The sequence below is a fragment of the Stegodyphus dumicola genome, chromosome 4, assembly GCF_044657685.1.
Source record: "Stegodyphus dumicola isolate Sdum_Otavi_A_Nest chromosome 4, ASM4465768v1".
Classification (NCBI taxonomy): Eukaryota; Metazoa; Arthropoda; class Arachnida; order Araneae; family Eresidae; genus Stegodyphus; species Stegodyphus dumicola.
Genome location: NC_140771.1, coordinates 59,038,899 through 59,063,405, shown reverse-complemented (window position 1 = coordinate 59,063,405; position 24,507 = coordinate 59,038,899). Strand labels below are relative to the sequence as shown.

At 32.5% G+C, this 24,507-nt stretch overlaps 1 protein-coding gene across 2 annotated transcripts in view; it reads left to right on the top strand.

Moving 5' to 3' along the window:
- Positions 1-10,857, top strand: part of Pkn (serine/threonine-protein kinase N) — a 157,002-nt gene extending 146,145 nt beyond the window's left edge. For both annotated transcript variants that reach the window (XM_035377398.2, XM_035377399.2), the window contains exons 20-21: positions 5,583-5,642; positions 9,945-10,857. In XM_035377398.2, coding sequence (XP_035233289.1) covers positions 5,583-5,642; positions 9,945-10,088 — 204 coding nt within the window. In that variant the 3' untranslated portion in view covers positions 10,089-10,857. The remainder of the gene's footprint in view (positions 1-5,582; positions 5,643-9,944) is intronic.
- Positions 10,858-24,507: the final 13,650 nt, after the last annotated feature.

Below are 24,507 nucleotides of genomic sequence, written 5' to 3'. Positions count from 1 at the left end.
TTGCACAATCCCTGAGTATTCCTGGGGTAACCCCGAATTGCTTGAAACCCTTTAAAAAGATCTGCTAAGTTTTGGCCAGCTTCTTTGTGGTCATTTTTATCCTCGCGATCAATAGCCCGATTTTTTCATCAGGTGCATATCTAATGTTGAAAAATTCAAATTGCTTCTGTAGAACCTCCCATGCTTCTTTACCACTTGAACATTCTTGTATCAATGGCCTGAACTCAGTTTTAATTCCATAAAATAATGTAGTGGAGGCTCTGTTTTCTCTCAAAGTGAAATCCTGCTTGTCACGCCTTGTTGCACTTTTGTACAATTTTTCTTTACCTACTATGAAGCTCCAACAATTTCTGTCTAGCAACAGCATCTTGATATTGACTATTCACCTGTCCCAGTTCTTGTGGTTGATTAATTCAAACCCTTCTGGTAGCAATGACATCTTTAGCCACGTGTAAGCACAAACGCTTAAACCGCCATCTAGACACTTCAACTTCTTTTCGCAGATAACAGCCCTCTTTGCTTAATTCCTTCAAAGCTAAGCTGAGGTGAGCCCATATTGACTATCCACCGGTCCCAGTTCTCGTGGTTCAATTATTTAAACCCTTCTGGTAGTAATGACATCTTTAGCCACGTGTAACCACAACCACTTAAACCAATATCTAGACACTTCAATTTCCTTTTGCAGATAACGGCCCTCTTCGCTTAATTCCTTCAAAGCTAAGCTGAGGTGAGCTCATAACCTGTTGCAATTGGAGGAGTACTTTGCTTAGTACTGCAGGCATATTTTGCTTTGCTTAAATAAATGCTGGGACTAATATAAAAAAAAAAAACAATCTTTATTTCATAACTTTGAATAAAAGTAAAAAGGGGGGGAAAAAGAGTTTTTTTGCATAAAAGAAAATCTGAAAATTTTCCGTCTTTGCACTTAAATCATAAAATTAAATTCAGCTGCAACATCGCAAAATAATTTTAAAATGAGCATGTCTTTAGAATTTCCGATACCCAGTTTCATATGCTGGAGATAGCACCCCCCTGGGATAGTATTGCCATTGCTTGTTTTGAAATTGTTGAGTTTGTTAATAAAAAATTCGTTAAAGTGTTACAAAATATGAAATCGATACTAAAACAAGTTTCAGAGTCCAAGTTAGGGCTTCCAAATGCCCATATTCAGTGGAAGATTACATTATTCAAAATTTGATAGCTCTAATTACGTTGTTTTATCACCATGCGAGAAACATACGTACATTTATGCAGATTCTTCATTATTTAATTTCTTTAAATATAAAACAGGACGATAATATTTCGTGGCAACAATTTGAAAAGTAAACCAACATTTAAAGTTTTCAATGCAAAATGCCAAAATGAAATTAATAGCCTTCTGAGCTAATAAACTAGGCTGTAACAATAGCCTTTACAATAAAAGCAACAAAAGTGAACTCCTTCACTTTCATGATCTCCCCCTATATATGCAACATCGACCAATTGTCCAATTGACCTCTGAACTAATTTTGCATGAGGAAAACAACTGAACAGTAAGTCAACAGATACGACTCGGTTGTTCTTAAGAAGTCCTCTACGAAGCCATCCATCGAGTTACTTTGTCTTAAATCACTTAACATAATCTCAGGATTCAAATGTGCCATTCCAAGAAAAATGTAAGTGATAAAATTCAGTTCACGTCTAAGGAATTAATTTAATTATGTAAGATTAAATTAGATCTCGATATGATGGTTATTGTATTAATTGCGTGGGCGGAAAGCTAAATTATTTACGTTTTTGTTCTCATAAAGGCCATTAGATCTTATAATTTCAGCTTGCATCTACTTAAACCATTCAACAGTTATATAAAAAGAAAAAAGGATTAAAAGAAAAGGTTTTTTTTTTTTTTTTTTTTTTTTTTTTTTTAAGCATTTTAAAATAGTCTCACATGAGTACCTTATAAGAAAATATTTTCTTAAGGATAGAGAAGTAAGAATAACATTTCTATATATAAACACATTCTTTTCTTAAAATTATGAATTTCTTATTAATGTACTGCAGGCTTTTTTTCCCCCATTTCAAATCTTTAACAAAAATATTAATTTTAAAATGAAAATCTAGTTGCTCTAGAACTTTCCTGAATTCCAACATGCAGGTCCTACTGATATGAAATTTGGCCATCTCTTCTATATATTCACCTTTCATGTTTAGTCCAGCTTAGCAATGCATAGTATACCGTATTTGACGGTATATAAGACACACCCTTATTTAGAAGGCCACACACAAGGGAAAAAAGTTTCAATAGTCCACACGATAGCGCAGTACCACAATAACTTAAAATGTGGTTTCTTTTAGTTCTCCCGTTTCGTGAAAGCCAAATAAACAATCATTGAATGCAATTACCGAACATATTTTTATTAAGGAAAATTAACAAACGGCAAGCTATTTTGAACATGATATGAAAATTTCAATAATGAATAAATGAATGAACAGCAAGCAATCAAACATAATACAAAATAAAGCAGAAACAACAAAAAACACAGATTCAAGAAAAACGTTGCCTATCATGAAATTAGACTTTAATCACTTTCAAAACCATAAGAATCCTTTTCACTATCATCATCATCGAAAACGAGAATATCGTCATCACTACTGTTTCCGTCATCGCTAGTATCACCTTCTTCGAATAATGCGTCGTCTTCTGTTCTGTTAAGAGCATTACTGATTCCGCACTTCTTAAAGGACTTAACAATTACTTCAGTCTTTACATCCTCCCAAGATCTTTTTACTCACTTGCACACTTGTGAAATAGAGGGTCGCTTCATTCTACCTGAGGGTGTGAGGGTGTGATGTGGCTCTCCTATCTACTTGTTCAATCGTTCTCGCACTTTTTCCTTAAATGGCTTATTCACCAATACATCTAAAGACTGCAATTGGCTAGTCAGTCCACCAGGAATGATAGCTATCTGGGTTTTTAATTCTCTCGCTTTATTCTTTATGGTTTCTTCATGGTTCTCTATGGCTAAACTGATCCAAAACCAAAAGAGAGGGTTTTCTTAAGAGTCTACCAGGTCACCTCGCCCATATAATCCGAAAGACTGGTTCATCCGAAAGGCTGGATGGACGAAGCTGAAATGTAACCACAGTTTCATTCCAGCTTCGTCCATCCGGCCTTTCGGATGAACATCAACAATTACACCTGTTGGAAGTTTTTCTTTTGGATGTGTTTTTCTTTTGAATATGAAAAATGGCGGTAGTTTTGTGCCATTAGCACAACATGTTAGAACTACCGTATATCGGGTTTTTTCATGACCTGTGGTTTTTATGGTTATTGATTTAGAACCTTTAATACTCACAGTCTTGTTGGATGGTAAATCAAATGTGAGTGGAATTTCATTCATATTTCCTATTTGACCGAGCTCAAAAGAAGTTTTCTTACCTATGAAAGAAACCTATGAAATGCTAGTATTTTTTCTTCATAATCTGCTGGCATTTTCTGTGAAATAGTTGTTTTGTGCGCATTGATAAGCTGTGCCTTTTCATGAACCTGTAGCACCAACCCTCAGACCCTGAAAAGTTCTGATTCCCATGTTTTTCTGCAAATCCTTTGGCCTCATTGATTAGCATTTTGGTTGAAACACTTGTCCCAGATTTCCTCTTATCTATTACCCACATTTTTACGGCATTTTCAAATTCAGGCCAAGATGGAGCTGGGCATCGAAGGTTATGTTTTTGTTTTTTAGCAGTCTTCAGTTGATCTTCCTGCAGTCGCCAAGAACGTATAATTTTTTCGGTATGTGGTGGACCGAAATGCCTTGCTGCTGCTCTGTTTCCATGCACTTTGGAGTAGTTTAACACTCCTAGTTTATACTGAATTGTATAGCTTAATCTCTTGTTTCCTGTAGTCATTTTTTCCAGGGTATTTCTTTTAAACAAATAGTTTTAAGCACCAATACCAACACGTTTATACAGAGTAATACCGATACCTACACGTGTACCAGCTGAGTCATAGAAAGTCTATGTAAAGAAGGAAAGGCTCCATAGATGTAATGTGATCGTTGAACCTGTTTGAACTTCGACATCAGTTTCGAGTATTGGTACTTTTTGGCAACAGATATTTCATGCATGCGCAAAGTAATTATGGCAGATGTAGAAAAAGTTATGTGTGTCTAGAACTTTATCCGGGCTAAAAATAGCATTCAGTGTTGAAAGTTAACCTCCGTCCTTCACGTTTAAGAGGCAGGTAACTTTTTTGAGACCAAATTTAGGAGAAAAAAAAATGTGTGTCTTATATGCCGTCAAATACGATATTTTATGCTTAATAATGCTATATGCCAAGAAATCAAACAATCTGCTAAAATGAAACTGTAACCCAGTCTGCCTTTATATAACTTTTAAAACTTCTGTTTATTCTCTGATAAATTATTTTAATGTTTAACATGGATTTAAGATACTGTGAAGCATGGTTTGTTTGAATCCAGCAAAAATGTTTTAGATTACTGATAAACTGACAAAGTTTGCTGATAGAAGTTGCAATATCAGCTTATATTTATGTAGCTAAATATATTAATAATCTTATTAAAGGTTGATATTTATTTTAGTGTATACTTATCTCTTCTTTGATGTAAATAAAAATAATTAAGACTACATAAAAAGAAAATGATTCCATTACTTCACTGTTTTAAACATAAATAAAAATAATTAAGACTACATAAAAGGAAAATGATTCTATTACTTCACTGGTTTAAATATTAATACTCTTTCAAGATTGAAAAACTTCTTTTGTGGTTTATGGTTTGAAGATTGTATCCTTATAAGGATAGATTAAAGTATGAATATTTTATCACATATCAAGCATAATCAAGCACACAATAAAATATCCCTAATTGAACATGCAATAAAAATGGAAAGAACGAGATAGTTAAAAAAACAGCCAAATTTAGTCGCTCCATTTAAAAAATAAATGTTATATTTACTCCTGTATTGCCGCCTTTTTTTTTAATTAATATTATCATACCAAAATTAAGAGGGGTAAAGTATGTGAATAATTTAATTTCCATCGAAAGCAGTTTGGTAAGAATGGACCAGGTAAAATGTATTCATGTATAAATTACCAGTAACTTTTACAATATTTAAAAGAAACCTATATTGTAATAAGAATACATAGTAATATTAACATAAAAATAGCTAATAAGATATCTTCAAGGAAATGTTTTTAGTTCTGTGGCTTGATTATTCTTGTTACAAAATTTTTTTTTTTTTTTTTTTTTTTTTTTTTTTTTTTTTTTTTTTAAGTTTCTGTGTCATGCTTATGTTAAACTTTTCATTTCTATGATCCTCTTTATTCCATTTATTAGACTACCAGTGTTATCTCTTTTTTAAAGTGCCTAGTTGTGGACTGGTGACTAAAAATTAAATATTGCTCCCTTCCCCATACAGATTTGTAGAGGCATTAGAAAAATGTAAATTTGATTGCGAAAAAATATCAAACTTCTGAACCAAGAGATACTGTATTAAAATCACGAACAGCTGTATTTCAGCAATATAATTTGATCCTTTTGTTAGATATTATGTTTTTTTAATTCATTGATTAACTTTTTTAGAATATTAGATGGGATGATCTTTTAATGCGAAAAGTGAAACCACCATTTATACCTGTTGTGGTAAGTTTCTGAGACATACTATATTCATCTCTATATTATGTGTTAAGTAGTTCAAATAAAATAATTGTAATATAGAAATTGCTTGTTTTTTTATTAATTAATTATACTTTTAGTATGTCTATAAAGTGGTTGTTTTATATTTTCTGTATAAGTTGTATATTTATAAACGGCAGAAATTCACTTTATTTAGATCTTAGAATTTATTTCTTCATTAATAACTTTATTTAGGTATTATTAGATGTTAAAAAAATGTTTTTATGATACAGTATTTGGCCAAAAGATCCCAGATACAGCAGAATCGGAGAACTCATGTGGTATATATTAATAGGATGTCAGTCCGCTGTTTGACATCAGTCATTGCCTGCACTCATGCAGGAAGACTTCCTGCATATATATCTGCAGGAACCGCTTTATATTTGCATATGAAAATGAATGTCTCTGAAGAGGAAGAGAAAAGGTTTAGGCAGGTATATAATCTACATTCTAGTTCTTCCCAAAATTTTTCTGTGGGATTGAGATTGGGTTCTGTGAAACCAGTTCAGTTTTTCAACACCTAGCTCTTCAAATCACAGAAGCATAATCTTATGTGTAGACAGAGCATTTATCCTATTGATATAGGTATGGTTTTTCCTAGAACTGATTGATGCTAGAGTGTTGAAGTTAAGAGTTGTAAAAACTATCACTATACATCTCGGCATTCATTTTTCCAGGCACAGGAACTAAAGAGATTCAGGTCAGGCCATAAAGAACAGCCCTAATCATGTTGTGTTTGTCGCCAAACTGGCATCAACCAAAGAGGTGCTTCCATTATACCACCTAATCTTATAGCAAGATTTATCACTCTACAATCCAATCACAATTGGTTTTGCTTTTCTGCAGCCAGTGTTTGACAGTGACTGTGTTTATGCTGGATTTATGAGCAGCTGCATGGCTATGTAAGCCTATATTTTTTATTTTTCTGCAAATAATCATGGTGCCAGCAACAGCACCAGAGGCACTTTGAAACTCATGAATGAGTGTTGTACTGAGGATGTATGATTTGTTTTGTTAACAACCCTTTCAGAGCTCAGCTGCTGTGATCATTAAGTTTATATGGCCTACCATTTTATTTTCCTGCCCTTTCACATTTCAGACATTTATATTTTTCAGCATCATCACTTAAGTTGATTTAAGCACCTATAATAGGGCAGATAATTCATGAACTGATATGTTGCGTAAATGATATCCATTGATGTACAATGTTCGAAATCACTAAGCCCTGCCATCTTATTCATTAGCTGTCTAATGCATGTGTATTAGACAGCTAATGAATAATCATGTCACATGTCATGATCTCTAAACGCTTTTATCTTGTTTGATGTCATTTCAGACCATGATAATAGTCCTATCCAAAATACTCTAATCCAAAATACTTTTGGCCTCTAATCCAAAATACTTCTGGCCAGACAAGAAAAAAACATAGAGAAATTATTGTGGCTCTTACAGTGTATATCATACGTTCCCATTGGGGTTGGTACTGCACCCCTCAGTGAACCCTGAAGCCTTCCATGGGTTCGGTAGCAGGCTCAAAGGGAAATGGGATATGTTCAGACAGTTGAGAGGAGCAGCCGTGGCTTACTACCTATTTAGGAATTAATATTAATAAAATACTTTGAAAATACCTACTGTTTTGATGAACAAATATTTTATGTAACTAGCTAAAATTGTTACCTAATTGTTATCACATAAATAGGCATTAAAAATTTTTAATTAGCATTAGATATACATGTACCTAATTCAGTGACGAGGCTTTACAAGTTGGTAAACAAAAGCGTGATTTATGCAGTCACATATTTTAGTAAAAGTATAGAAGCTTGTAATGACTTATTTACAGAGCAAGTGTAACAGCATCATAAACAAGCAAACACATGTATAATTTTTGTTTACTTTCCCTGTAATTTATATTCGTGAATGAAACTGATAGAAATTATTATAGCCATTATTTTTATAGCTATGTATATATTTTTTGAAAAGTTAATTTGTTTAAACCATGCAAATTTTGCATTCCAAAATCTAGTATTTGAAATATAGGTTTATGCACTCACGTACAAACCTATCATTACCTATGTGTTTATTTTCCCAAAATAAGGCCAGAAGCTTTCTAGTCTACAAGAGCATTTCAATGAAAGACATGCTAATAAAAGGACAAAGAATTATCCTATTTTCAAGGACTGAAAAAAGAAATATTTAAAAGAGCCAACTCTACCAAATGTTTTTGTGTCGTCATCTAAACAAGATGATGGACTCTGAACCTCATATAGTATTTGGTTGTTAATTTTAAAAGCAAGAAAACCACATGCAGTTGAAGAGGAATTAATCTTGCTGATAGTCAAAGAAAAGTAACAAAAACTGTTTTTCATCTGAAGACACTGTCAAGTATTATCAGAAAAATTTGTCTGATTAATAATTTGATGCAAAGAAGAATAGATGAAATGGCTAAAGACACTGAAATATCATTATGCGATTGCATAGACTTGCAGATTTAGATGGATGAATCAATCTACCAAATAATGAAGCACTACTCTTATGATATGTTTGATTCATAAAAAAAGAAAAAAAATTGTCAATAGTTATTATTTGCTAAAAATTTGGAAAACCAGTACAAAGGGAGAATCGATATTTAGTACCATGAATACATTATTTCTAGAGAAAGAAATTTCTGTTTGTAATATTTTGTCATCTGCTACTGATGTAGCTCCAACAATGATAGGGCATCCTATGGGTGTCATAGCACATTTGAAATAAGCAATACGAAATGTACTCCCTGTACATTGTGTTATTTATCATTAGCATTTGGTTGTAATATTTGTAAATGAATGCCTGTTTTTTGTTGCTTCATCGCAATATTAGAGCAGTCAATAAGATTAGAAGCAATACATTGCATATCAGATTATTTGACCAACTTTGTAATGGAAATGATGAAGATTACAGCTGCTGCACAGCATGAAAACCTTCTGGAAACTTCTGTTTTTTGGTCGGTGAACCTTCCTTTAGGTTTTTCATGTTTTAAGGTTGGCAGTTGTGGTATATATATGTGTGTATATTGCAATGTTTTTATATGTCATAATGTTTAGATTTTTGTATGAATTTCATATATCATCATAGAAATATTTACATATCAATATTACATATCAAAGTGCAATATTATTATTATTGAATTAATTACTTTTTATTACCTCAAGAAGGGTTTTTAGTATATACAGTCAAAAGTCGTTAATTCGGACACCCATAATCCGGAATGATCTATAATCCGGACCTCAAAGCTACAAACTTTCTGCGCATGCGTCGCGTTCACGCATGCGCACAGGCGTTTACGAGTACGCGTAAGACCTTTACGGCTGCGAATATGTTTTTGCGCATGCGCGTTTAATGTGTAACGGACGGTATAATCTAAGCAAAAATTATTTAATTCAGTTAATGTTGCAGATTGCGTTGTTCCTTAATCTTCGAATTGGATCTGGCTTATTATTTTTTGCGGACTGTTAGAGCAATTTCATAAAAGTAAGCTTAAACTTTCGATTATGTCAAATAGAATTTTCGATATATATTTACTAATATGTAATTTGTATCTACAAAGCGAAAGTATGTTTTGAAATCCGAAATCTATTTATCAATTTCAGGCTGCAGATTGGAAGTTGATCTGTCAGCACTATCCTTATCTTCAGGGCAGATGTTTTTATTTTATTTGGCTTATAATTCCTTACTAAGTGTAGTATTTCATCTCGATGTACTCCGTCTTTGATATGATTTAAATCAAGTTCCTCGTCATTATAATTCGATTCCGATAGTGAAGAAAGTGACCCACAGGTTATTGAAAATGAAAACATTTCGATTGACAAATTAGTCGGTATTCTCAACACAGCAATCATAGGACTTGAACAGTGGAACTTTGTAACTAAACAAGAAATTATGTCTGTTTAATAGAATTAAAGAGAAAGTATTATCACATGAAACGAAGCAACTTACATTGAAAGAAATGTTTAATAAAGTAAACAAATAAATATTAAACTTTTTCTTTTTGTAAATTTTGATACCCTTTAGATCATAATTATTCTTTATTTCATAAATTACGGTTTCATATTTTTAATTTTGTAATTTCTGCATGCCATCTTACCAGATTTAAACTGATGATCTATAATCCGGAATCGCCGAAGTCCCGACGAGTCCGGATTAACGACTTTTGACTGTATAGCTTAAATTGAATTCTTATTGATTTTTTGATTACTTTTTTTATCTTAATTAGCTGTTTCCACATTTTTTTAGAAAAGTCCTGAAGATGTTAGTAATTTTGATGAGGAGTTCACATCTGAACAACCTATTCTTACACCTCCAAAAGATCCACGTCCACTTACAAAAGAAGAGCAGTGCTTATTCAAAGACTTCTCTTATATGGCTGATTGGTGCTGATTTTAGCCTTTGTACATATGGTAGCACATACATGCCTTGTTTTGCCTTAACAAACAAGTCAACTCCGTCCTCCAGTTCTGAGGTCAGTGGATGTGGGAAATCCCTGTGCTTTGGGATTCCTGTGAGCATGCAGCTAACTTCATTAATGTAAAGTATGTTACATTTGTGTCCTAGCTCAGGTCATCTTGTTCATATGATGCAAACTTCATCATTGCCTTACCTTGTGTGCCTGTCCTGCATAGTACTGAGAAGACATTTTGTGATATCTTTGAGCCTTGATATTTGTTTTAAAGGAGAGACAGTGCCAAAAGCCATAAGAGCAATGTCTCTAGTTTTTGCTCTTAATGTCAATTGTTATGTCTCAATAATATTAGGCTCCATTGCATTGTACAGTTTTATACTAGTTTAGCAAATAATCACAAACAGTTTTTCAATATTCATAACAAAGTATATATTCTTAAGTTCTAAATGGTTTTTTAGAATCTCTATAAAATTATTTTATGTAGATTTCAAAATCTAAAAACTACACATTTATTAATTTTTTTTAAAAAAAAATCTAATTTTTCCATTGGATAAAGCAAATAGTTTTTGATCTCTACTATGGTCGACGGTGATTAATAATTATTTAACTTCTATGTGGTGATCTCAATTGCATTTAAAATATGAACTAAAAAGAGCATTTCAAGTAAACAAATGCAGTTTCTTTAATGTGTATAATTTTCCCTGATATTTTTAAATGACTGTAAAATAAAGCTGTTATTTGTCTTCATATCAGTGTAGTTTACTTTTTGTTTAAATTTCATCAGGTGTATATATATATTGGATTAAATATCATTCTCTTTCAGTGACTTCAATTTATAGATATCTGGCAGATCTTTTGTTCTTAGGGTAGTCATATTATTTGCCAAAGGAATGGATGCCCTTTGGAGGATTTTTAAGGCAAACTGGTTTGCATCCACTTTACAGATAGGAAATGCCACGCACATGTAGCCACCCTATTCACCAGAATTCGAAATCAGAACCAAACCACCAGCGTTCAACAACTTTACTGCTTGTTTGCTGGCCTGCTCGACTTATCAACATCTTTTTTTATTCTCAAAATAATAATGAGTCTGCTTATCTAAAAATAAATAGTGATAAAAATTAGCTGCTTAAATTCTGTAGTTACGCAAACACAAATATGCAAATTACAATAATATTTGATGATTTTTCTTGTTTTTAAAATGTTTTCTCAAGTCCCTGGATGATTGATTCTTGGAAAGAACATACAGGTTTATAAACAAGTAGATACATGCTGGATTATATTTTGTATGATTTATTCATTTAGGAGTTTCATTACTGTTATTTTATTTATTAGTTAGATTAGTAAAATATTGCAGTCAATGTTTTTTTCATATTTTTACAGCATCTTGTGCAGGGAAATGTGCATTTGTATATATATATATTATTACAACAAATTATGTAAAAGGAACTTAATAATTGTTCCTGTGCAAATTGCTCGAAAGATTTAATTAATAAATAATCTAAAAATAATTATACAGGGTTACCACGCTACCTGGAAAACCGGAAAAGGTCAGAGAATTCGCAAATTATATATAAGCGAGTTATATTTTTTAATTAAACACACAAAAGAAATTTAGCAAAAAAATATAATGTAATGATATTACAATGTTAAAATTATAAAAATTATTTTGCATCTGTTGGAATTGCAAAAATTATAAAACTCAAAATGGGACTGTGAAAAAAGGGGGGCAAAACTTCTAACAAAGAACAAATGACATAGAAATAAATAAGAAATAAAAAATCCTTAAAAGTCCTTAGGTTTTTTGAAACCGATTTTTGGTCCTTAATTTCAGCCATAATTGGCAGAAGATCCTTAATTTTAATCATCAGAAATTTCTGTCAGCTGCCATTTTGAGCGTGAATTAGCATTTTGGAGGAATATTTTTGGTGATTCATTAAGAAATGTGGGTATCTTTTGAATGGGTGAGTAAGTTCATGGGATATAATCAGTTCATATAAATGGCCAAATAAGGAGTTTCTGAGAAAGAAGTGAAACATAAGCATTTTGAAATTATTTCATTTTCATCTAATGAAGGGCTCTTAACTTTCTGAAGCCGGCTGGTACAGCAGTTGTACCAGGAAAATGACCTTCCTTAACTCCGGCTCTGGTACAACTGTCGTACCACCCATTCCCCCCCTATTTTAGAGAATCGCCTATCAATAGATCTCAGGGTGGTTCATTGTCGCTGCTCAGAATAGCCACTGGCTACGCATTATTTCCCTCTTCTTATCAGTTTGGCTACATTTTGGCAAAAACCGCAGGTTTCGTCTCGCGCCAATATACTTGAAAATCAAATAGAGGCCATCTCTAATTTTTTTAGTACTGACTTTTGCTATGATTAAAACGTCAGCGATTTTGCACGCTGTTTAAGCTTGCCAGATTTAATGCTTTTTAATCATAGCAAATAAGAATAGATTAATTTTTTAGATTTAATGCTCTTCTAGAAAATAGCTAAAACTGCTTTTATCGTTTACTTCCTTTTTATACTTTTCGTGGTTTTCCCCATGTGTAACGTGCATACGAGCCAGTTTCCCTTAGAAAGTCCTCCACGAAAGGCATCCCTCCCCTTAGGCAGATAGCCCTCGTGTGCTTTGCCATAATTAAATACACCAACACCTTTTTATACTTATGAATAAGATTTTATTTTGACATTTTTTTTGAGTGCGTAAAACCCTTAAGAACTGTTAACTCTTTCAAAGTGCTTGTATTATATAGGCAATTTTGTCTGATTTATCAGGAGATAAATAAGAGACAATTGAATGCATAATAGTTTTTGTGATTTTCATTCATTCAATGATTGCTTTCATTGATTTTCATTGATTGTAAATTAAGTAAAATCAATTTATCTTTAAACCCTCTTTTAGGATGAGATCTGACAAAAAGTGTTTAAATATCAGTAAAGCTCACCTTACTTCTAAATTGAATCAAAACTTGAGTTACATTGTATAAAATTCCGGCCAGTTTTATTTGCTGAAATACTTATACTTCTCAAGAGATAAAGGGAATTCAGGCAAGTTAATAAAAATTTTTTTAAAAAAAGCTTGTTATTTTGTCTGTTATAAGGTGTATGTCAACTTACTATTAAATGTATAAGAATTAGGATTGGATTACAGGAAAGCGCGCGAACGCTCTCTGCTTAAGGGGATGGATGCTTTTGTGTAAACCTTTTTTAAGAGAAAATTGCTCGCATTTACGTTCCTGGTGGAAAACTCCACATGTAATCAACCCATTCTTCGGGTTTGATTGGATTAATTTTGTTCGCTTACTGAATTACATCAAAGCACACAACAATTACCTGTATAAGGGAAGGGATGCCTTCGCGGAGGACTTTCTAAGGGAAGCTGGCTTGCATTTACGTTACACAAAAACCATGAATCCAACCCTTTAGCCTGGATTCAAACCCGAGCGAGCTACAAGTGTTCAGCCACCTTTACCGCTCTACTGAAAGGCCCGTAAAAAAAAATGATAAAGAAAAAGTATTGAAATAACCGGTTTAATTTACTAACCTATATTTCTCAATCAACAGTACATAAATTATGCATATGAGGGGATTATTTGAGAATAAATAAACTGTATTGCACTTTTCTCCACTATTTCATATTACGATGGAATTATTGCATTTCAAAGTTATTTCTCATGAATTAATTTTGCTCCATTCATGATTTTTTATATTTTCAAAGAGAAAACTTCACACTTTAAATAAAAAAATATACGAGAAGATACTTTATGCAAAATTTGGTGTAAAGGGTTGTTTTAATTTTGCTTTGAAAAATATTCCAGGGTAATCGTTTTCATTACTGGAAGAAATATGAAAAACAGATTTACTGCATTGTAAGTGTCAAGACCCAGTATGTCCTTATTCTTTTGAAAACGTGAAAGATTACTCTTTCTAAAATAAATTAGAAAATGTATTATGTGCAAATAGAATATTCGTTGAAAGTGAAGGACTTCAACCTCTAGATATAACGATGGTTTTAGATGAAATTTCTACCTATGAAAAGAAATTGACGTATAATTAATTCTTCATGAACATTTAAAACTGTTCTGAAAAATACTTTTGATGATTGCATGTATAGGTCACAGATTTCTTTTCTCTGCTAACATAAACAAAAGCCAATTTTACAAAGAAAAATTCTCGTTAAAGATACACCTCCTTTGCCTGATAGTCCAATGTAATATTTGTTAAAGTTAAATGATGAAACGCAACCAATGTATCTCAGATTTTCTTTTTTATATTATAATAACAAAATTATCGAAAAAAACAGACTTAAATCTCTGTTATTGTTATGTAAAGCTGTAAGTTCTTATTCTTATGTTATTGCTGTAAGTTCATCTCAAAATCTAATTGTATTGGATCTCATTCTAATCATCTAATGGTAATAATTATTATTATTATTATTTCCTTAAATTAGTCATTACCATTATTTTGTTAATGAAAATATGTTATTAAAAATCGCATTCCAGCTTGCAGACTTATAAAGCTAGTTCGTATTTATTATATTTTGTAAAATTTTGTTCTCGTTTTCTAATTTCTAATATGAAAATACGAAATATAAATGAAGAGTGAAAACAAAGTTAAAAAATTCACAAATTATTTACGAGATTGTTCAGAAATAGTGAGTGAAATATAAACATTGCATACATTTTGTTCTAAATAAATAGTGCACTGGATATGCATCCAGTACTGCATATTTATTTACGCACTATTTATTTAGAACTTCATTTAAATGAAAGCAAAATAATCATCCAAAAAAACCCAAATCTAGCAACCCATCTACTATGGGGCAGCGTCCGACAAACATGTAAATTTTACTGCATCTATGAAGGGGGGGACTAACGACTTTTCTCATTAGGAAATTGTCAAAGATGGGGCAAAACTGTTTCGAATCGCGCCAGTCTGAAGGCTATATCACAAGAATTTCAGTCCGGTTTTAGAAGGTTAAACAACTTTTCGCTTTTGGGGGATTGAATTCTTTTACTAAACTGTTCTAAATTTTGCGACATCTTGGTGATTTTAAGATTGGTTTCTATAGAAAACTTTTAATTCCAAGATCTGGGAATTTTTCAACTTTTTTTTTTTTTTTTTTTAAGAATTGTAAATTTGATGATTATCATTAAAATAATGGTAATATAATTGAAATTATATTAAAAAAATAACACATTTTTATTTTTTGATGTCATATTATAAAGTTCCATTGTGACCACTTATTATACAAAATTTTGAATCTGAAAAATAAACAAGGTATAATACTATAAAGTACAATTTACAAAACAGCTCTTAGCAAAAGCAAAATAGCTCTGCAATTAATTAAAAATTGTCCTCTTTTAATTTTTTTCATAATAAAAGTTTTTTCCCCATGTATATGTCTCAGATTATTTGGAATTCTTGGAATATGCATCCGTTTTCTCTATAAAATTAATTTTGCACTTTTTCTGTGTGATTCCTCCCCCTTCCCCTCGAAACAAAAATTATTTCTGGCTTTTTGATGCTACAGAATTGATAGGGGTATTTTTTCTTTAGGATTTTCGACATTGTGGCTTGGAAAGTTAAGAAGGATTTGAAGATTCCAGAAAAATGTGACAAAATGAAAAATGTCTCCATGGTATTAACACATAATGAATCTATTTCACAGAAAGTTTGCAATGAGTTTCTTACTGTTTGCAGAACGTCTAGAAGAGAATGAAAACATAATATTTGAATGTTTTACTTCGGATACTGTAATATTTTTCTTAACATGTTTATTTTCCCTTCTCTTCGCTATACACAAGGATAGAAAATATCAAAAGTGTTTCTAATCTTATTTCATGGACAGACATTATAGAAAAGAATTTTTTTATTAATAAAGAAATTGAAAACTGACAATTTAAATGATTCATCTAATATGTCTTAATTCATCATTCACAGGGCTGGTGCTAGGCATTTTCCCACCCGATGCAGTCTCTGTGGATCTTAAGTTCTGTTGCCTAGTGCCTTTCTAAATTCTGCTTCCAATGCCTGCTCTAAATTCTAAAAATTTTGCCATTTCTAGACTTTGTTGCTCAGTTTGTCACTAAATTCTAAAAATTCTGCCACACCAGCTCTGTTACCGACAATTACCGTATATATTTCATATTTCTTCTGAATGTTCATATTACCAAGGAAATAAAATTATCAGCTTTTTAGAAGTGTTTTTAGAATAACAGAAATCTTTGATTAAATCCAAAAATTCTAAAATGAAAAGGAATCGTGTTAAAGAAAGAAACTGAATACATAAAGAGAAAGAAAATTATTCTTCAAAGATATGTACACTTATTATTATGTAAATTATCCAGTTGTTTATAGTTTCAGCCTTTGCTATAATTTCCTATTTCTATTTCCTTAACAGAATGCAAATCTCTTAGACAGTTTTAAACTGAGTTTTTTAGTACGTAAGACAGAAGTGTGTTTTTGACCTCCGCTTGCTTACTGCATTAGTTCCTGCCAGTTCTGATAATTTGTAATTATTCGTCTTTGCATTATCGCTATCGACATTTGAATTTCTTATGATGATAGAGTTTTTGAGCAAGCTTAAATTAAAATTAAATTGTATAGTCTTTGACAGTAGTCCACATATTTAGTTTGAATTTGATTCTTCTTAATTACATCACATGAGCTGTAATTAATTTTGTTAGCATGAAGCATAAAAACATGCCTTTATGTTCCAAGTTCTTTTTAAATCAGAGGCTTACTTAAACCTTTGTCTGACTTTCTAGTTACTTTCAGGCATAGTGATAATTTTCATATCTTTTGGGGGGGTTGGACTATGTAATTTTTACCAGATTAAGTATAGCCTCATAGGTACATTTTGGAGAGGTTGACACATTAGGGAATAAAGGATGCAGAAACTGTTGAGGACATTGGTTTGCATATTGACACAAATTTCTAACCATTATAAAAGATGCTTAAAGAGAAGAAAATCGATATAAATTAGCCAAAATGTCTGGGAAGGCTTCAAATTAGAAAGATACATAAATCTTTTGTTGAGTGTTGTTGCTACAAAACATAAATGTTGTATAGCTTTTAATGTTAAATTATCCTAATATTTAACAATGAATGTTATAAATTACTTGTGAAATTTTATTAGATTCTGATTTTAATAGGGCTTTTTTAACAAAAATTGTTAAAAAGTAAATAAAATTTAATAGTGGCAATGTAAATTTATAATTATTAAGGTTATCTAACTACCTAATTTAATTATTTATAATTAACCTCTTATCCTTAAAAATTATCTCTGCATATTAATCCTTACCGTGGTCGCAAGATTAAAAACAAAAATGTAAAAATTCGTGTAAAACTTATTCTTCGCATCTAGTGAGACTTAATACAAAACAACTTATCAGCTCTTGTGCTTTAGTGGATTATTAGTACACTACAAACAAAAAAGCGGGCAGTTCTATATCTCTTGCTCTACTGGGCCGATTGATGAAATTCAACTTGCGTTTTTCATGTCTCGAAAGCGCAAATTTGCATATGTATTAGATTTATATGTAGCATTGTTATAGGCATCTTGACATAACATTGGAGTTTTTCTGAAATGACATGCCAATTTTTTTCCATATTTCGATTTTGCAATTCAAATGATGCCAAACTACCAAGTTTTGTAAAAATCACACAAGTAGTTTTTGAAAAATTAGCTCTCAAAGCTCCTCAATGTTAATTGAATTTGGTATATATTTATTAATACAGTACAAAGTCCGAAATCCGGAATGATCTAAAATCCGGACCTCAAAGCCACAAACGTGTTTTTTGTTGTTGTATGCTTTATGCATGCGCGTTTAATTTTTCCTTCCATAATAAAACGTGGAGATTTTCACTTAAAAATTCCGATTCTTAATTTCTTTTGGGCACTAAATAAAATACCTCGTTATGGGAAAACAATCTGGTAAGCATAAATTTGTGAGATTAGAAATTTGGCTATGTAGCTGAGTTTCTGCTTGGCATACAACTCAAACCGAAACATTCACCCATTTTATACTCCTGACGTCGACCTGGTGAGTCATTATTTATTATATTTTGCTTTCATCACCGCATGTTTATCAATAAGTGACAGCTTCAGTACTAACTCATGCAGTGATGTCTAAACTTTTTTTTATCTTAGTAATTGAATAACAAAAATATGGCAACCTTTTATGCTAACATTATGCTTGGCGATGATTATTGTTGTGAAATGAACTGAAGTAATAACTGGCGCAAGGCGCTGCTGTTCGTGACGTCAGCCTGCGTGCTGCATGGACCTTATAACCTTATAAGACCTTATAAGGTCCATGGCGTGCTGAGTGTTTCGAATGGTTTGCTTGTAGACAAATCGAAAGCTGATCTCGGAAGTGAAAGACTGTTTTGATGAAAATAAAGAATGGCTTATTAAGAATTTTCTTGTCTTTATTCATAATGCACCCAGCCTCGGGTAGAGGCAACCCGCAACTGAATGAAGGTTTAATCCTAGTATCCGGTGCACACGGGATTTGGCTACTTTTGGCGACTTTATGATGAGCAGTAAAATCTGGACATATACGATGAGTAGTAAACGGGTCATTCAAAAAATATATACCGCCGTATACATAGATCTACTCATTGTATACATAGTATGTACTATGGTTATAGTGATGGTATATAGTGTATAAACATAGACGTTCTTTGGGTCATTTTTGGTGTTGGCGATAATTTTCAAAATCGCACCACGGCTGCACCGTCTACTAGGGTTTTACCCTGAATGAACTGTTTTGAATATATTTGATTTATATATTTTCTGTGTTCTTCGTAACATAGTGGTACCCTCGGTGGAACCGGGTGTTATGAATTAGAATTTTCCGATTGAACTTTTGATTTTGAACTTCGATTTTGAATATACTTTGATGATGGATTTGATCGCTTTAAAGGCCCAAAGAAGATGACTTAGAATTGCGTTTTCTCATACCTCGAGGAAAACGGAAAGTGGTGTGTGGTGTATTTAATTATGGCAAAGCACACTAAGGCTATCTGCCTAAGGGGAGAGATGCCTTCGTGGAGCACTTTCTAAGGAAAACTGGCTCGAATACACGTTACACATGGGGAAAACCACGAAAACACCCATGGAGACAGCACGTTCGCGGGATTCGAACCTCGGACAGAACTACCAGTGTTCAGCGACTTTACCGCTCGGCCGCTGGTGGGCGAAAACCGAAAGTGAATTAACTAAAGAAGTAAGAGATTTAAAAATACTTTCGATTTTGAAGTGTCAACTTTGTGATAAATTCCAGAGACATGACGTATGCCAGAGTGCTATATCGCAGCAGATTTTGCAGACTGAAGATGGAGAAAAATTATTTAGTGATGATTTTCAAGAAGCGAAGGATTACCGAGATAAGTTTCTTGAACAGTGTGCTCAAATAGATGCGGAAATACAAGCCTCCTCTCTTCCAAGTAACTCCGAATCTAGGACATTTAAATTGCCTAAAATTGTTAAAATTCAGTGGTGAAGCTAAGGATTACCTGACTTTTTGTAGTCAGTTCCAGAAAATCCACGACGACAAAACTATCGCTGATGAAGATAAAATGCAGTATCTGTTGCAGGCCATGGAACCCAAATCGAAGGCAGAACGCCTAGTTCTTAGCAACTAAGAGAGCGCTTTGGACGCGAAGATTTACTTGTGCAAATCTATGTGAGAGACTTGTTAAGCCTAGTGATGAAGAACGCTGTAACCGGAAGAGCAAAAACGGATCTACCCTCCCTGTATGATGAACTAGAAGGAAAATTGCGAGCGTTGGAAAGTTTGGGAAGAACGCAAGAAAAATACGGGGATTTTTTTACCCCCTTAGTTGCTTACCAGAAGAAGTACTGATGGCATGGGAAAGAAGCAGAAATCACGACTCCATTGAAACTAAAGGCACTCAATCCTTGCAACATTTAATGAATTTCTTAAAACAGGAAGTTAAGGGGGAAGAGATGGTTCTACTTGTAAGAACTGGTATCGCTTCCCAACAGAACCATCGGAAGAAAGACTTTTAACCACGAACAGGTAAAGCAAAATGAACCTGTAACAGCGTCAGCTCTAGTAAGTCTTGAGAATTCAGGTAAGAGTGTTCCGAACTGTAATTTTTTGTGAAAAGAAACATTGTATTGAAAAATGTTACTCTGCAAAAAAAAATGACTTTAGCTGAAAAACAACAATTGTTGTTGAAAAAAGGTGCTTGTTTTTCTTGTCTGAAAAGAGCGAGTCACATTAGTAAATTTTGTCCTTTCAAAGGTAAGTTAAGTTGTTCTATTTGCAAAAGTTGTAATCATTTTGATGTAATGTGTAATCAAAAGGTAAAAAATAATGATCAGATAAATGTTTCAAAAGAGAGTTCTCTTTCTAACTGTAGCAGAAGCGAAACTGTATTTTTGCAAACGCTTTGCGTTCGAATTCGGTGTCAAGGTCGCGAGAAAGTTATTCGCTGCATAATTGATAGCGGAAGCCAAAGTAGCTACGTTAGTGAAAATATGATGGGTCAGCTTAAAGCATCTCCACTTCGGAAGGAGACAGTTATACATGCACTGTTTGGGGGGGACGAAACGAAACCTAAACAACATGAAGTGTTTTCGGTCGAGGTCAGCAATTTAAAAGGAACATTCGCATGTAGTTTTGAGGCATTATCGGAAAAAAAGATTTGCGGTGTTATTCCTAAGGTTAAAGATAAAGAGATTTTGAATGAATTAAAAGAAAAAGAAATCGAATTTTCTGATCCATTGCGAAAGGAAATTGAAATTAACCTTTTAATCGGAGCAGATGTTATTGAAAAATTATTGACGGGAAATTCTATTGAATTACAGTCCGGGGTAACGGCTGTCGAAACGAAACTTGGGTGGACGGTATTTGGAAAACGAAATTCGGGTGAAAAGGATAATATTTTGAAAACATTTTCAGTGCATGTCAGGAGAATTCCTCTGAATGAGTTATGGGAACTTGAAAAAATAGGAATATGCGCTCCAAACGAAACTGTTAAAATGAATGAAAGTTTTAATTTATCTGAATTTGAGAACAAAATGAAAATTCTTCCAGATGGAAGATATGAAGTAGAACTTCCGTGGAAATGTGATACGACACATTTAGCCGATAATAAAGAATTATCCTGGAAAAGGTATCAAAAGATGATCTATAAACTCAGATGTAGTAAATTTTTCGATGATTATCAAAATATGTTCACGGAATGGGAAAGGTTGAATATTATTGAACACGCACCAGAAAACGAACTGAATAATGAATGTCATTATTTGCCGCATAGGCCTGTAATCAAATTAGGAAGTGAAACCACGAAAATTCGTTCTGTTTTTGACGCTTCTGCGTCTGAGAAAGGGAAACTCTCTTTGAACGAATGTTTGTGTAAAGGAATGAATCTTATTGAATTAATACCTGATATAATCGTTTTAGAATGCATCCGATAGATATTAGTGCCGATGTTGTAAAAGCATTTTTAATGTTATCCGTCCATCTAAAGATAGAGATTTTCTCAGTTATTTTTTCCCATGCAATGAAGGGCAATTAATTTATAGGCATTGCAGAGTTGTGTTTGCAGTTTCTTCGAGCCCCTACTTGTTGAACGCATCTATAATTAAGACACAATAACACGCCGAATGAATACTAATTCAGAAGTTAAACAACAAAAATCAGCGTTATGTTTACAAAATTTTCACAGGGCTAGTTTCGATTGTTTTACCGAACCACCATCCTCATGTGTAAAACCGCAAATGAACAAGATAGGAAATAATGATTAGATAAGATAAGAAAGCCTGGACAAGAATAAGCAAGTGGCGCCATCTGTTGGTGGAACCAGAACTAAAACATAATTTCTTTAAAGGCCGAAGGCAAAGTTGGATTGGAATTAGGATCGTTAACTAGAACATTTTTATGAATGTGAAATGCCTATAGAAAATCCAGTTCTCCAATAGAAGATGTTTTTTGAATAATTTTGGCAGCAGAAAAATTGAAGGTGTGATTTTCGGACCGACAATGTTGAGCAACAGAAGACTTCTGTGTTTCCTTTTTTCTAACATATACCTCATGTTTGAGTACATACAATTCTTAAAAAGGCGTCAAGCAGTGCGTGATTCTGCACTTACCCAAAATTTTATTGCCGGCTTTTCTATTGCCGACATGGGCAATTCCCAAATTGTTAAATCCATAGAATATCAAAAAAGGATTTAAAAATTAAACTATTATTTCAATGGCGTCCTAAGAAATATAGAACTATATAAGCTTACGCAATCTGAAATCAAGGCGTACGCTAGATTTGGCGCGCTGTTAAATGGGCGCGTTTGCGCATACACTTTCGCTGCAATTTTTTTACGGTCCTCAAAACAGAATAGTACCGAAATAGTTAATAAAGTAAACAAATAAATATCAAGCTTTTTTTTTTTTTTTTTTTTTGTAAATTTTGATAACCTTTATATCATAATTGCTCTTTATTTCATAAGTTATGATTTCGTATTTTTAATTGTATAATTTCTGCATGCTGCCATCTTACCAGATTTAAATTGATGATCTGATATCCTGAAAAATCCCAAATCCGGAATCGCCATAGTCCGGACGTGTCCCGATTTCGGACTTTGTACTGTATCTTTTATTATTATTATTATTATTATTATTATTATTATTATTAAACTCATTTGATTCTTTCTTCCAGAATTCGAAATTTGGGCTTAATGCACATTTTTTATTATTTATTTTAAAAATTTGTATTTTTAAATATTTTTTATAAATTTTTTGAAAACAAAATTGTATTATAACCTATAAAATTTTTAACATCTTCTTAAAGTAGATGTATTTCTAGACACACATGCAAAAAGTTTTTTATTCAAAATTTTCTAAAATATACACGAATTTATATATTTATTACGAATTTGGCATCTTTTTTTTGAGCGATAATAACGCCAAATGTGGTTTCCGCAAGTTAAATTTATTAATTTCTTCGTAAATTTTGCACCAAATTATACAAAGTTTAATATTTAGGCATAATATGAGTCGTAGAATCGAAATATTAAAAAAATTGGCATGTCATTGTAGGAAAAGTCCGATTTTGTGTCAAAATACCTATGTTAGAACGATGCTATATATAAATCTAATACATATCCTAGGTCACGCTTTTGAGACATCAAAAACGCAATTTGAATTTGGCCAACTGGTCCCGGTAGCGTATTTCCAAACCCTACCCCACTTTTCAAATTTTAGACGTCACGGAGATATCGACTAGTTTCACCTGGCAAATAGAAGATGGCGTATTCCAATTTTGACTACTACGGCGCCCTTTCGAAAGAATTGTGGTGCTGAGTAGTGTGTTTAAGTGTTGATTATGAGATTTTCGCAATTTAAATTATTTATGATTGGAAATTTATGCAGAATCTTTAGTAAATGGTTATTGTTTATCGGCGTAGTGTATTTGAGGGAAAAAGAGAATAATTCACTGCTGATGTATACATTAACAGTATGAAAAATAGGAAAGGTGATACTCAGCAATAAATGTGATGCATTCATCGCAAAATTCCGCGACGCCAGTAAAACAAATGAGATTGTTCGAAAAACTTATCCAGATCTGAAGTCACTATGCAAAAAAATTGTATGTGGGCCAATACAGCAATTTTAATAAAAAAAACACTTGCAGAAAACTTCAGATCAAGGAATAAGAATTGCAGTGCCTCTGTGTGCTTAAAAACTACGAAGCATTCTGCAGACTTTTGTGCCAAAATCAAGGTTGACAAATAGATTAATACATTTTAATGTTTCTTTTAGTGTATATATTTCAAAATTATTAAAATAACTTGCACAGTTGTTTAATTGCTTAAAACAGCAATAAAGTTCATCTATAAGAATATACAAAGAACTTCATAATTATCAAAATACTTCATTGCTTTGGTGAAAAACTGAAATTTACTAAATTACCTAACTTTATAACATTAAATATCTTCGCAACTGTAGTATTATGTTCTATTTGATAAAAGCTTAAATACTTTATTCATTTGTTATGCTTTAAAATATTTTCTACCAGTTTTTTGTCAAATTTTAATCACCAAAAAAATGCTAATTTCTCTACACCAAAAGCTATAATCGTAAGTTTCTAGTGTTTCCTCTTGATTCTAAATGGCAGTGAATACTCAATATTTTGCAATTATGAAATTCATATACATCATTCCAAGGTATCATGTTTGAAGATTGATAAATTCTATTGGAGGAAAAGAAAAAATTTAAAATCTGTAAATATATGACGTACACATGCTAAACCTTTTAAATTTACTGCATTTCAATCAAAACTGATAATTAAAAGAAGGTTATGTATACGTTTTTAATACCGGTGCGCCCCTACTGAGGGTACCTTGCCAATAGATG